The sequence below is a fragment of the Mustela putorius genome, unplaced genomic scaffold (genome assembly GCF_011764305.1).
Source record: "Mustela putorius furo isolate JIRA1106 unplaced genomic scaffold, ASM1176430v1.1 tig00000127_pilon_pilon_pilon, whole genome shotgun sequence".
Lineage (NCBI taxonomy): Eukaryota > Metazoa > Chordata > Mammalia > Carnivora > Mustelidae > Mustela > Mustela putorius.
Genome location: NW_025421288.1, coordinates 3,134,690 through 3,150,781, shown reverse-complemented (window position 1 = coordinate 3,150,781; position 16,092 = coordinate 3,134,690). Strand labels below are relative to the sequence as shown.

At 34.8% G+C, this 16,092-nt stretch overlaps 1 protein-coding gene across 1 annotated transcript; it reads right to left on the bottom strand.

The window, feature by feature from the left end:
- Positions 1-12,210: 12,210 nt before the first annotated feature.
- Positions 12,211-13,152, bottom strand: LOC101680979 (olfactory receptor 8K3-like). The gene has a single exon (XM_004781679.2). It carries the CDS (start codon positions 13,150-13,152, stop codon positions 12,211-12,213), a length of 942 nt encoding a protein of 313 aa, XP_004781736.1.
- Between the last annotated feature and the right edge of the window lie 2,940 nt (positions 13,153-16,092).

The window sequence follows — 16,092 nt, the reverse complement described above, 5'->3', positions numbered from 1 at the left end:
TTGACATAATTTATTTTATAATGTTTTATATTTGGTGTACTCACATTAGTTTGTATTTGCAAACAACCAAACTTTAAAAAAATTAATCAATGATGAGAATTCTTCTCATTTTAAATGTTCTGAAAACATTAATGATGTAACTATGTGTTTTCCTAAGTTAAAACATATTTGTTTTTCATAATAAATATTACATAGGAATACAATTGACTTTACATAGTCACATTAGCCAGATTTTGATTTGTTTTTACCATAAAAATGCTTTTATTTTTTAATAAAGTTAAACCTCTTTTTATACTCTTTCATCTTTCTATTAATCCTGGCCCTGAACCTAACTTCTAGAGATAGATGAGTGTTTCAGTGGTATTCAACTGAGGAAGTTTTGTTTTCCAAAGAACATTTGGCATTCTTTTAGGTATTTTGATTGTTATAACTTGAAGAAGTGTGCTACTGGCATATCATGGTTAGAGTCCAGTGATCCTATTAATTATCCTAATGCTTTAGGTCTGCTCCCCACCCAACAAAGAATTGTCTACCCCAAAATATTAATAGGGCCAAAGATGGAAAACTAGGTAGGTGATAGATAGATGATAGATAGTGAGATACCTGAGCTAGTAGATAGATACATAGTTATGTGGATACATAGAGAAGAAAAAATTTAAAGCAATGATAAAAACTTTAGATTGAAAGGTAATTAAAACTTTTTTATTTGTTGTTATATACTGACAATTACATAATTATATTTACCAAATTTAAATCACATAATATAATATGTTAATTATGTCCAAAAAATTTAAAAACTGGAATGCCAATAATCAATGGAAACATCTATTTATTTATTTATTTATTCCTTTATTTATTTAAGAGTTTATTTATTTATTTATCAGAGAGTGAGAAAAAGAGAGAGAGGGCACAAATGGGCAGAACAGCAGGCAGAGGGAGAGGGAGAATCAGGCTTCCCCCTGAGCAGGGAGTCCAATGTGGGACTGGATCCCGGGATCCTGGGATCATGACCAGAGCTGAAGGCAGATGCTTAATAGACTGAGCCACCCTGGCGTCCCTATGGAAACACTGAAAATGACTATGGTAAAGCATGGTCCTGTGAGACCCCTTATGCCCTTATGTGGTAGGATGAAACAGTTAACACACTTGACTGATACACAATAGAGGCATGTAGGTAGGAAACTTTAACAGACTATAGTAGAGATTATTTGTCTTTGTATAGAGAACTCTCCCAGGAAATATACAGAGGTAGATAGAGCCACTGCTATGCTGACAGTGGTGGTATATACAAAGGAATACTTTGAGCAAATGATGTAAATTATCTTATTCTCTTTTCCCATAGGAGCAAAATCAATTTTTTTTTTCTAGCATTGATGGGAAAGATAAATGAGAATTAAGTGCTTCAGTGTGTTTATGATACCTGGACATAGTTCTCAAATACAATGCATAGTAGTGTTTTCTTGTGGGTGTTTGTTTTTGTTTTTTAAGTGGTGAAAGTATGTTGTCTGAAACAAATTATCTTCACACATGTACACACGTAAATTCTTTTTGTTCAATTTAACTTCTTTTCAGGGTTCTGATGATAAAAATAGATCAAGTAGTGAGTTACCCAGGTAATTGTCCCCAATCCCTTCACCCCGCCTTGTTCCAACTCCATGACTAAAATTGGGCCATCCATGTGTTGTTCTTTTGGAGAACTTACTTCTATCTTCCTTAAAATATTTAATAAAAATTTACCTAAAACCAAACTATTTCTTCCTCCCCAGGTGCATTTTCTTTAGAACCGACATACACCAAGTTGCTTGTAACACAACAGGTATATATTGTACGACTGGAATCTCGGATAATACAAGGAAACTGGAAGAATCTGAGGTCATTGGAATTGGTTTTATGACAAAACTTCATAAAAATTCCCTTTGGATAAAGAGATCCTCTATAGAAAAATAATGTGTTTTAAAGTTGCTATATTATGTAACAGATTACTGGCAAAGTGAAACACACAGATAATTTTAAGAGATAGACATATACATATAGGTTTATAGATCCTGGGGTGTTATAACTCGTTCTGCACATTATGGCCACAAGGATCTCCTATATACTATGAGAATAACCTATAATATGCACAAACATAAATATAGTGAAATAAAAAATATATAAATATCTCTAATAAACTATCACTTAAAAATATCAGAATAGAATGAGGATGACAGGCTAAAGTAAAAGAATTAATGGATCAAAAAAGTTTATCAGTGCTTCTCTAGAAGGAGAAGGAAGGTAGGAAAGAAATAGAAAGGGAAGGAGAGAGGGAGAAAAACATTATGTTGAGATTATATTGAAACTACAGATCAATCCAAAGGTATTTGACATTGTCACAATTTCTATTCCATGGACATATTTGGTTTCAATTTTCATTGATTTGTTTCTTTGAAATGCCTTTTTAAATTATATATATCTTACTGAAGACTTAGATATTTTTGTTAGATTTATTCATAAAGTAGGGTTTTTTATTGGTTTTATAGATGTTACCCTCCTTTCTTATTATTTTTAATAAATTATTAGTAGATGTTTCCTATGTAGTTAATCATAAAATTTACTTAAAAGTTTTTTTAATGGCAATATGTGTTTCTTATTTTTATACTTTGTATTCTTATTTTTATTTACACTTTTTATTTTTATTTTTATACTTCTTATTCTCTATCATGTCAAACCAGGTACAGTGTCTAATACACACTGAATATAACTGGTGAGACTGGGTCTCCTAGTCCTGGCCAATTTCAGAAGGAAAGTGTTCAGTGTTTTAGTTTTATATCACACGTTATCCATAGGTTCTTAAATGTAATAATATGTATTCCTTATTAGAAAATCATAGAAGTATTTTCACTGCCTTAAATATCTCTGTATCCAATTTTTTTTTATTGTCCCTCTCTGAAGAATTTTTATAGATATTGTTTACAAACCCTAGTTTCTTCTGTTCTGCTCAGCTGGGCAGTTTATTACAAATAGGTGTTGAATTTTATCATAAACGTATTTGCTTTCTTTTTTTTTCATATTTGCTTTCTTTTAACCTATAAGGATGTCACTTTCTGTGATTTAGGTTATGGGTTTTCAAATGGGAACTCAGCCTTGCATTCTTGCCTTTGAACAACACTCCTCTACTGTATCACAAATTCTAAACAAAATGGGTAACTTATATGAAATACCGAATGAGCACAGCTCAACCTCATATACTGGTGTTGATGAAGTTCTAGACTATAAGTGAGGTTCAGTTGGGTGAGGTCCAGAGCCAATGACCAAGAAAGAATTCTTGAGACATCTTTGGTGCAAAATGGTGTTTAATTAAGGCACGGGGGACAGGACCCGTGGGCAGGAAGAGCTCTGCTCTGGGTTTACCAGGGGTTATGTAGGATAGGGTTGGGGGAAGTAAGGAAAAGGGAGGTGACAACAGACTTTTATTTGCTAAAGGGGACCTACAAGCTACTGGATACCAGAGTCCTTGCCATTGCCAAGGTCGTTTTGCCATCTAGCAAGGTATTAACATTTAAGATGGGGGAGAGATTCCTAAAGAATGTCATATTTCCCACCCAGGAGTGGGGCTGGGGGAGGGTTGGAGGGTGTCACCTTTTGCTTTGTCCTCAGCCAGCCTTCTGTTCCCTCATCAGTGTGATGTCAGGAAAGCCTGGGCCCTTTCCCTTAAGATATGCATTCATTCTCCCACTTCCTTGGCCTTCTTTGCTTATTCCAAGTCCTGGACGAATTTTACTTTTCTTCAAGAAACTTCGTGGGTTTTAGCTCACATTTATATTCACAATACATCTCAATTAATGTTTGCATATGATGCAAACAGGGTTTATGTTTTACTTAATTCAACAAGGTCAGTTTGCTGAGAAGCTCTCCTTTCCCCATGACACTACAGCAGGACTTTTGTTTTAAGTCAGCTTGATGGGGTTTTGGAATATAAGGTCCAGTGCCGAGGATCAAGAAATAATTCTGGAGGAACCTTTGGTCCAAAATGATGGTTGATTAAAGCACAGGGACAGAACTGTTGGGCAGAAGGAGCTGCTGCCCGGAGTTGTGAGGAGTGACCAGTTGTGGCCAATTATGTACTACCAGGATGGGGGAGGTATGGAAAAAGGGAGGTCTCAAAAGAACTTTCGTGTTAAAGAAGAAAGTCCTTGCCATTGCCAAGTTAAGCAGGGTTGTTTATCCTTCTAGTAAGATATTAACATTAAGGTAGTTGGGAACTTCTTGGAGGAAAATTACACTCTGCCCCCTTCAAGTATCTGTCAAGGTTATAAGAGCATTTAGTTGTATCCCTTTCCTTTTGGAAGCTTGTTTATTGATAAAAATGCTTTGTTCTTGTAGATTGCTAAAATATTTATAAACTGAGGGAGACTCAGGTCTTGCAGAATTGTAATATCTAGGTTAACGATTTGTTTTTCCTTTAGGGCAGCCAGGAGTGGTTGAGGAATGTCACATGTATTCTATGGGAAAAGGGTTGTGGGGTGTCAGCTTCCCCTTCTCCTCAGTTCAGTTTGCCTTGTGTTCCCTCACCAAAGTGAAGTTACACATGTGAGTCTATTCGGGGGCTTTGTTTTTATATGCTTTATTGGCATCTCTATCCATATGTGCACGAATGCTATGTTTAAAAAGAAAACCTAGCTTTATGAAAGGAATTTATGCCCATTATTAAATTCTTATAGGATATTGCCCTGGCCAATTTAGATCTTTTGCATTTCCATATAAATTCAGATATCAACTTAAATATTTAAAAATACTATTGGGATTGATTATTACTGTGTTCAGTCTATAGGATAATTCAGAGAGAACTGACCTCACCACAGCATTTATTTCTTCCAGCCAATGGACATGATGTAATGCTACATCTATGTTTTCTTTAATAACTCAGTAATATCTTTGTGGTTTCTAGCAATAAATTCATGCAAATTATTTGTTAAAATTTCCCTGAATTTCCTCCCAGCTATAATATGGATTTTTTTCTGGTGTTATTCATGTTTAAAATTTTATTTTTACCCATGTTTTGCTAGTATATGGCAAAATAATTGATCTTTTATATGGAAATCCCATTTGTACTAAGCTTAGAAACTTCATTATTTTTAATATTTCAGCCTTAAGATTCTTTTGAATTTTTAAGGTACCCAATTATGCCATTTAAAATTATACTTTTATTTATGCTTTCCTAAGCATGCACATATTCACATATGATAATTTCACAGAATACTGCCCATCCCATGCAAGCAACAGTATAATGCTAAAACAGTGTTAGTATGCTTTGCATAATACATCATTTATTGAATTTCATTTATTTTTTTAAAGCTTTTTATTTATTCATTTGAGAGAGAGAGCAAGAGAGCAAGAGCAAGTGAGAGCAGGAGGGAGGGTCACAGGAAGAAGAAGTGGACTCCCTGCTGAGCAGGGTGCTGGGGGCATGGGGCTCCACCCCAGAACTCCAGGCTAGATCCCAGGACCTTGGGATCATGCCAGAGCCAAAGGCAAATACTTAAGCAACTCAGCCACCCAGGTGCCCCTATATTTGTAAACAGTCTCCACTACCTATGAATGGTGTTTCTCACCTCTTTGTTCCTCAAGCTATAGATAAAGAGATTCAGCATGGGTATGACTAAAATGCAAAATAAGAAGACTATTTTACCAGTATATAAGGAATCACTAGATTTGGGCTGCACATGCATAAAGAATAGAGTGCCTTACAATATGGCTATCACCGTCAGGTGACATTGACGGGTGGAAAAAGGCTTGTGTCTGTCCTCTGCAGAGTTCATTTTGAGGAAGGCAACAGGGATCTGCATGTAAGACACAAGGACTATCAGAAGAAATGACACCAAGTTTTTAAAGCTAAAAAGATCAGAATTGTCAATTGAATTTCATGTGTGCCTAGTAGAGCAAAATGATCAATGGTAGACCATCACAGCTGAAAATGCCCTAATGATATTTTGGCTCCCAAATAATGAAAGTAAATTTTTATGATGGACAGCAAAGCTCTGCCTCCCTCTTGCTACCTGATGCAGCTTTTTACACTGAATTAAATGACAATGAGTATATTCTGCAATGAAAAATCAATAAAATACACATTTAAATACATGTACTTAAATATCTATGTAATTTTCAAGGAGGAATAAAGAGAGTTTCAAAAAAAGCTGTTAAAGAAGTGGAAAAGACACCTTAATTTTAGGCAAAATACATGTTACTGTATACATGTATATATGTATACTGTATACATGTTTATAATTTTGCAATAATTCTTCTTTGACTAAGTTTGTATTTGTACATCTTTTAAGCTTAGTTCCAATCTCCATTAGATGTGCATTTAGTCATTCAAGGGACAATCTGATGGCATTCCAGAAACTTCCAAGTCTTGTAGGTAAGGAAGCAGGGCAGTCCTCTTATTAATCAGGCTTTAGGGTGTGATGGAGACATTAGGTAGTGATACCAATGTTGTAATCGTTTGTTTCCGCATCACCTCCAACTAAAGTGGTGATTTGCAAAGGACATTGATGCATTTGGGAAACACAAGGCATATTTGAAACAGAGAAATTGTGTTGTACCTGAGTTTTCACATCCGAGAGATCACCAAGGAGCCAACAGCGATGCAATCACATGAGGGTTCATTTAACAAGCTTAAGCTTGGGCCCAAGTATACCCGACACAGTGGAGTAGGGACTTGGACCCCAAACCAGATTATAGTCAGAGTTTTTAAAGGCAGAGTAGGGGTGGACTCAGAGGTAGGTGAGGACAAAGGGGATTAGGAATAATGTAAATCTCTAAGGAATTTTGGAAGCAAGGTCTCCAGGACCTTGAGGGGCTAGCTATTGTTGGGAGAAAGGTTATTTATTACCACTAATAAAAATCTTCTCGTGAGACCCTTTAGATGTATATCAATGGGTCATATGCTTGGGAATGATTGCTGACACCATCTTGGAGGTTTAGAGATAAAGTTTCCTAAAGGAATTATTACAGTAGACTTACAGGATCCTGGTTGGACCTGATGGAGTAGGGGGTCAGTCAGGCTAGGATTGTCCTTAGCAAAACCTCAAGGTGAGAGCAGTTAAGTCCCCTGGGGAGATCCATTCTGTCTGTTTCAAGGGCTTGTCAGTAGGTAAAGAATTTTAATGATTTTCTCCTGCCTCTGTTTCCCACATCATTCCTCCCTTAACAATTTTGATCCTTAAATCTTTAAGATTGTTGAAGGTAGAAGGTCTCATCTTCTGTAACTTCTTCCTGCTAAACAGGGGCATAGAGTTGTCCCTACCTACTCGGGTCAACACTGGTCAGTTGGAGAATGTATAAGAGAGTTATGAAAGACAGAGGCAGCTGAGTCCAGGGGAGACTGCTCAGGTGAACTTCCCAAGTGGAAAGGATCATCTGTGGAAGTCATGACAGCGAAGGAGTTGAAGTCGGGTGAGGAGACATGGGAGAAAATAGCAAAAGATGATTAGTGTGACAAAAAGAAAATGAAGCTCAAATAAGGTTTTTTTGCTATGAGACAAAAAGCCCTTTTCCAGTCCAAGGGTTTAAATCAATCATTAAAGGAGAGAGGGACCTTTTAAAGTGCTAACCTGAGTAGGTCAGAACCCAAGAAATATTTTGTGATAATCTGGAACATCAAGATGGCTGCACTTTATGTCAGGGCTAGACTCAAGGTGGGTACAGCCTTGTTTTTCTTGCCTCCACATTATAAACATCCTGAGATGATCCTTTTACTTGAGAAGTAGTTAGAAAACATTATGGAAATCTATTGTTCTTGAGGTTAAAAATTCAGAAAAACATCCAATTAAATATAATTGACATTCTGTAAGGTCTAAATGACCTTAATTAAGGTCATCCAATTAAATATATATATGTATATATATATACATATATATGTGTGTATATATGGTATATATACACACATATATATGTATATATATAATATTTGACATTCTGTAAGGTCTAGATGAAAGAAAATAATCAGAAACACTTAATGTCTTGGGTGAGAATTTTCTTAACAAAACTCCCTTGTCAGGGATTGCCTTATTATTATTATTATTATTATTCAGAGTATAAGCTTGCTGCATCATAGTAAATAAATTTTAATAAAGATCTTTACAACCTATATTCACCCAGAAACTTGGTATCAAAACAGATAATTAAATAGATGGCTAAATCACCACGGGGGTATCAGATGCTATCTCTGGAGAGTCAGTGGTCTGAGTGAGGCACAGAGACAGATGCAGTCCTCTCCCTGCTGAGGGGTATCTCCCATGTGTTCCCATGCATTCCTGACACAAACCAGTGAAAAGGATTTACTGACATCTTTCTTCCTTTTTGAGGTTCTCTCTGAAGAAAAAGAATACAAGTTAATTAAGCCTAAAGTTTTCAAATGATGCTGTGGTATATCTGGTAATTATACAAGACATCATTATATTCCCCTAAAAATAAAGTTCCGTTAGATACCTTTCCACACAGTGTCTCCTGCTCAAGTCTTTCTACTCAGAGATCTGGAATAAAAAAACAGTGTAACTGTAGGAAAGGCATTTTTATTATTCTCATAATGCTTGATTATCTCCTTTTATTACAGTGGCTTTTTAGGACTTTATGTCTGGGGACATAATGGTGTTTAAATGATGCATCATGGAAAATACAAAACTAATAATAATATATATATATATGCAGCTGTTTCTCCCCATTTATGGAGTTTTAAACTTATTATTAAAGCATAATACACATATTAAAAATGCATACATCATACATTTTTACACCTCAAACACAACTATGTAATTAGAATACAGATTAAACAGCTATGACAATAACAAAAATAAAACATTATCAGGACACCAGAAGAATCCTTCATGCTTCTATCTCACACACACACACACACACACACACACACACACACACACAAACACACACACAGATATGCATGTACATGGATAACTCCTACACTGCTTTCTAATAGCATAAATTGTTTTCACCTATTTTTTGTTACTTCATATAAAGAAATACTGTAGATGTTATTTTTTGTCTGGCTTCTTTCAGTTATTATGTTGTTATAGGTAGCTCTAGAATTCTCATTCTTATGTCTGTGTACAATGTCATTTTGTGAATATACCACTAATTAGTTATTCATTGTGTTAACATCAAATGTTAGAATTGATTTGAATTTGTAGGTTTTGTGATTGGTGGTATTATAAACATTCCATTCCATCTGACATTTGGATGAACATATAACTTTTACATTTTGGGGTTTTTAAAAAATAATAAAACTTGGATTTTTGTCATGTATTTATGAAAGAGAATCATTTATAATTTATTTTTAAATGTCCTAATATATATAAACATTTCCTGAAAATGGTAATTAAAGACAGATCATTCCATATCCTTCACAACCACAGGAATATTTAATCTAGATTGGCTTAATCTTGAATGTATTTCTGTTGGGTATATTCATTGTTGAATGAAATAAAGAACATTTTTGTGTGTTTAATGGCCATTTAGGTATTTTTTTTGAAACATGATTGTTAGCATCTTTTGTCATCTTTGCATTGTATTTCATGTCAACTATTAATAGATTTTCAAGAGTTACCTTTATATTTTGCACATGAATCCCTTTCAGCTCTCTGTCTGATTCTGTAGGTCTGATAAAGGCATCCTCTCCCAATATGAAAGTTTCCTTTCCACAGTATTAATTTTGATAAGCAGAATTTCCATATAAAACTCAATCATTTTAAATCTTAGACACCTGTTGTTTTGTGTGTTCTGTTTAAAATGTTGTACATATTTCTATATCACAAAGATGTCCCACTATGATCTCCTTTCAAATGTTTGTTGTTTTTCACTTATAGATTGTTAATCCAAGTAGAATTGATTTTGTATAGGTCCTGGGTATGTGTCCAGATTCTTCTTCTTTTTTTTTTTTCCTCAAAATAGTATATTAATTACCTAATAGCATTTATTATAAAGATCATTCTTTCTTTTTTCAGGAAATATTGATGACAATATATATGTGGATCTCTTTCTGAAGTCACCATTCTATTCCATTGATCAATTAGTCTGATTTCTGGAAAATGGTTTCCTTCTTTTTTTTTTTATTGGAGTGCAGTTGACACACAATGTTACATTAGTTTCAGATGCACAACATAATGAATCAATATATTTATAGTTTATGTTATGCTCAATGCAAGTGTAGCTGCCACCTGCCACCATTCAATGCTATTAAAATACAATCAGCTATATTTCCTACTCTGTGGCTTTTGTTCCTTTAACTCACTCATTCCAAAACTGGAAGTCTGTATCTTCCACTCCTCCTCACCCATTTTTTCTCATTTCTGTACTCCCCTCCCCTCTGGCAACCATTAGTTTGTTCTCAGTATTCATGGGTTCATTTCTGCTTTTTGTTTAATTGTTTCATTTTCTATATTCCATATATAAGTGAATTCATGTAGTATTTGTATTTCTTTGTTTCACTTTCCATAATACGATCTATGTCATCCATATTGTCACAAATGGCAAGAACTCATTCTTTTATATAGTTGAGTAATACTTCACACATATATATGTAGATATATATATTCTACATTTTTAAAAATATTTTTATTTATTTGACAGAGAGAGAGAGACCACAAGTAGGCAGAGAGGCAGACAGAGAGACAGTAGGAAGAAGGCTCCCTGCTGAACAGAGAGCCTGATGTGAGGTTTGATCCCAGGACCTTGAGATCATGACCTGACCCAAAGGCAGAGGCTTAACCCACAGAATCACCCAGGCGCCCCTATATTCCGCATTTTTATCCATTCTTCTATCAGTGGCTATTTAGGCTGCTTCTCTATCTAGGCTACTGTAAATAATCTTTCAAGGAACATAAAGGTGCATATATCTTTTTGAATTCATATTTTCATGTTCTGTGGGAAAATACCCAGTAGTGAAATTACTGGATCATATGGTATTTCTATCTTTAATTTTTAAAGGAAACTCCATACTGTTTCAACAGTGGTTATGCCACTTGCAGCAATGTTTTCTTAAGTACTATAGCTTTGTAATAGGTCATGAAATCTGGTGGTGTAACTTTTGCAAATTTATACTTTCTCCAAGACTGTTTTTAACTTTTTGGGATTTTGCCTTTCCTACTAGATTTTACAATCAACTTCCATCATCCTGAAAGACAGAAAAACAAAGAAGGAATGAAGAAAGGAAGAATTATTTACAAAAAAAATTAAGACAATTTAAAAAATAATTTTAAAAACAATCTAGGTTTATTAAAGGATTGCTATCTGTTTTAGAATATGTCTGTGTTCTTTCTTCTAAGATATTCTGGATCCTTTTGTATGGTATATGCCACAGTATGTCTTCCTTTATATCAGCAATGTTTTGATAGTTTCTAAGACGAAAATCATGCAAATCCTTCATTACAATTTTCCCTAAGTATTATACAGTTTTTATTTCCAGTATAATAGATAGCTTAATATTAAATTTTTGCCTGGCTTTTGCTAGCATATAGGAAAAACAAACAAACAAACAAACAACACTGATCTTTCATATGCTGAACTTACCTACACCAATCTTACAAAAGCCACTTACTCTTTTTAATGGTTCAGCATGAAGAGTTGTTTTGAATTTTTAATGTACACAATTAGGCCTTCTGAAAATCACCACACTTCTATTTCTGCCTTCCCAAGTATATACAGGTATACAAATTATCACTTACAAGAATCTGAGCTGCCAATCCACAAGTAGATAAAATTAAAGTATTATTAAGGCAGAAATTCTTGATTAATCATTGATGTGTATATTCCCTCCATAAAAAAGCAGTAAGCACCATCTTCCCTATGCCATATGTCAGTGGGATGGGCATATTTATTTAATATTAAATACAAAATGTCTTTTAAAAAATATTATCTAAGCAGAGATGTATTTTAAACAAAATAAAACTTGTCTTTGATTGTCACCCAAGTACTTGGCAATGTGAGAGTTAGTCTCTTACTGAAGCATTTACTCTTACTCTTTCCTCTTACTCTTTACCTCTTACTGAAACCAAAGTTGATAGCAGAAGGATGATCACTGCTGAAACACCTATAAGTTGAAAACAGGAAAAAATATTCCTAGTTTTCTATGACTCTTACACATTACTGCTTCCTAAGCCCTGTGACATAGAGACAGTAGTCTATAACTTAATTTATTATTTACATAGACTTTAGTGAATTCTATATAAGTAGTTTGTGCCACTTTTTCCATATCCTATGCAGGGCACATTTTACCTCTTTGTTCCTCAAGCTGTAGATCATGGGATTCAGCATAGGTATAATCAAAGTGTAAAATACAGAGGCAATTTTATCTGTATCAAAGGAATGATTGGATTGGGGCTGCAGATACATGAAGAATAGAGTGGTGTATAATACAAGAACCACTGTTAGGTGAGATCCACAGGTGGAGAAGGTCTTGTGCCTGCCCTCTGCAGAGTTCATCCTAACAATGGCCATTAGGATGAGGATGTAGGACACAAGAACTATCAGAAGAGATGAAGCCAAATTAAATGCTGAAAAGATCAGTATTATCAACTCAATATCACGTGAGCTTGAGCAAAGCAAAGTTAACAAGGGAAGACTATCACAGTAAAAATGTCTAATGACATTATGGCCACAGAAGGATGATGTGAAAATCTTTTCGGTGACTATCACAGAAAGAAAAGCACTGTAGACATAAGGGATGATTACCAGCACCCAGCACACCCTTTGTGACATAGCAATTGTGTAGAGCAGAGGATTACAGATGGCCACATAGCGGTCATAGGCCATTGCTGACAGAATGAAAAGCTCACTGATGATGAACAAGATGAAGAAAGACAGCTGTATAGCACACCAATTGTAGGGGATTGTATTTTGGTTAGTTACAAAATTTACCAGCATTTTGGGTCCCACAGCAGTTGAATAACCAAGATCAATGAAAGCCAGGTGTCTGAGGAAGAAGTACATGGGTGTTTGGAGCCTGGAATCCATGTTGCTAAGGATGATCATGCCCAGGTTGCCCACCACGGAGACGGTGTAGATGATGAGGAAGAGCCCAAAGAAGGGAGCCTGCAGCTCTGGACGGTCCGTGATTCCCATTAGGATGAATTCTGTTATCACTGTTAGATTTTGTTTGTTCATCCAGGCTGTTAAGGAGAATTGCTGTGGGAACAACCATCACAAGAGTCATTGGGTTTCAGGAGACAACGTCTGTTGACATTTTAGGAGCCAAAGCCATTGTGGTTAAGATAAATACAATTTTTTAGATGGGTTAATTTAAAATAAGACTCACCTCCATCACTGAACATGGAAGTAATAGTATTCCCATTCCACTACCCATTTTTAATGCATGCTTGTTCCACTATGCTTTTATGAGTTTAAATATTATTTAATGATTTTTTATGATTATGCACAATTTAGCTACTATGCAGACATTTCCAACATGCCCACTCTAATGTACATAAACAAATGTTATTTTTTCTATGAGAATGTATCTGAGTATTTAGCACTTTGTTATGGAATTTTTCAGTTTTTGATCTGTGATATGTTGTACACCAGTAAGGCCTGCTTCGACAAGTTATTCAATATGGAAAAGAAGAATTATCTAACATTCCTACCTTTGCTTTGACCTTAGCACTAATATCTCTGAAATGAAAGGTTTAATTGTGTGGTTGTATTTTCTAGCACATCTTAAGACAAGTAAAAATTATTAGAATGTATTTACTCATATACCACCTAAAATCATCCAGTAAACTCTATAAATACACTTAAGCAAGAAAGAGAACTATCACTCTAAATTAAGGGATCCTATTTCAAATGTTTTAGGTGCTGGCAAATAATACTGCATGAAGTACATGAATGAAAGAGTAATAGGGAGTGAAGAGAAGGAGATATGGCGTGATTCATTGTAAGTACTTAATTTTATTCATTTAAATGACAAGCAAGGCAAATGATTATGTGGTCTAAATAAAGCCCACTGGATACAGCACAGAGACAAATGGAGTACATTTACTATATTTTACTTTTATTATTATTCTTAACACTTTGTGTCAATCAAGTCTACATAAATGTTCTGTGTCAATACATTTTATTTCAGGTTTGCACCTTATAGATCTCTACTTTTCTAACTCCTTTCTCCTTCAGATTGTTTTTAAACACAGGTGCTTCCAAACTTTCATAGAAAATAAAAATCAGGGATGCCTGTGGCTCCGTTGGTTAAACAGCTGCTTTTACTCAGGTCATGATCCTAGGGTCCTGGGATCAAGTCCCACATCAGGCTCCTTGCTCAGCAGGAAGCTTGCTTCTCCCTCTGCCTGCTGCTTCCCTTGCTTGTGCTCTCTCTCTGACAAATAAATAAATAAAATCTTTTAAAAAAGCACTCATATTATTTTACTAACTACTCCAGATTGAAAAAATGTGAACCCCACTGCAACTCATCCTTAGAAGATAAAATCATGATTTAAAAAAGAAAGATACAATAATAAAGAGACACAGAACATATTCAGGCTTATAAGTTCATTATATATAGATATAGATGATATAGATATAGATATAGATATATATCTGCTTTTTCTCATATATATACCATAAACAATATTAAAATGTCATTGATATTAAATTTAATAGAATATAAGAACTACAGGACAGTTGTTTAAGCTGTGTTGATCACTTATTTGTCTGGGTGGTTTAATTTTGGAAAATTATAATTAGAATTCATATTACCACAATGAGTTAGAAACACAGTTGAGCATTTGAATAGATGAAGAATTAATACTAATTAGAATGGACAAAAGCAATAAAAATTAAGACTAAAAGGGAAATGCCATAGTGATAGAATATCTAATAAAAACTACACTGTACCTACTCTTAAAAAGTAAAAGTTAACAATTTTGAGGGAAATATTATAGAAATCCTAAACAAACTGGCAGAAATACTATGTTCCCAAATACTACATTTAGTGTTATAAAAATGTCAATTTGCTAAAATTAGTCATATTTGTACAATGCTTTTATGATCAAAATCTCACTAAGAGAATGTGTAGAAGGTGACAGTGATTAAAAATGTATCTTAAAAAAATGAAAATTATAGGGTGCCTGTGCAGCGTTCTTCTGACACTCTGGAGTTCTTCTGAAACTCAATGGAGTAAATATTTATGTGGCCCTCTTCACACCAGTCCTGCCCAAGCACTGCCTGGAAAGAAACCAGGAAAGTGAGCATCAAACCTGACTCCTATCAGATGGAAGCAGAAACTCCAGAGCTGTACTAGGACCTGGGGGATGGGCATGGAGTCCAAGGATGTCCTCTTATGCAAATGAGAACACTCAACCTCAACTCAATATTCTATAACATTTTGTAAATAGCCTCAACTGAGATAAACAGGTTGGTCATATTGAGAATGTTGTACATGTATTAAAAGGAGGGAGAAAGACAGAGAAGGAAGGAAGAGGAGGATTCTAAGTTGAGCTTGCAAAAATGCTTACTCCCACTTCACGATGTTTATTGTCTAAAATCTCAACGTAAATGTAGAAATAATAACAAATCGAAACGAGGTCCCTTACCACCTTCAAAGAATATACTCATAGTGGCAAACATATATCATTACTCCAGAAAACCTAGTTATGAAGAGAGATGATTTACATGCATGATGTACTGTACTGAGTCTGGCTTTGGTGACTATACTCATATCGGTCATTTCAGTGGAAGACAGGGATCCAAAATCATCATTGCAGCTGATGTAGTAATCAATATAATCAATGCCATCTATTCACCTTAAGTGAAGACGGTCTTCTTGTTCCTCTGTGTGATTATTAGACCTGAATGCTGTCAGAGAATTTATGAACATCTTCTCCCTTTGAGACACTCCCCTGAGAGCGTGAATGCAATTCTTGGTTATTCCCAAGCATCCGAGAGCAAGAAATGATACCACTGGTCTTTGTTAATTATTCAGAGTAACTGATTTCCCAATTTGGAAATACACACACACACACACACACACACACACATATAATACTATGTATCAGAGAAATGATCTACTTATATCCAGATATTTGGGTGAATACAATGAAAATAACTTTAAAAAAA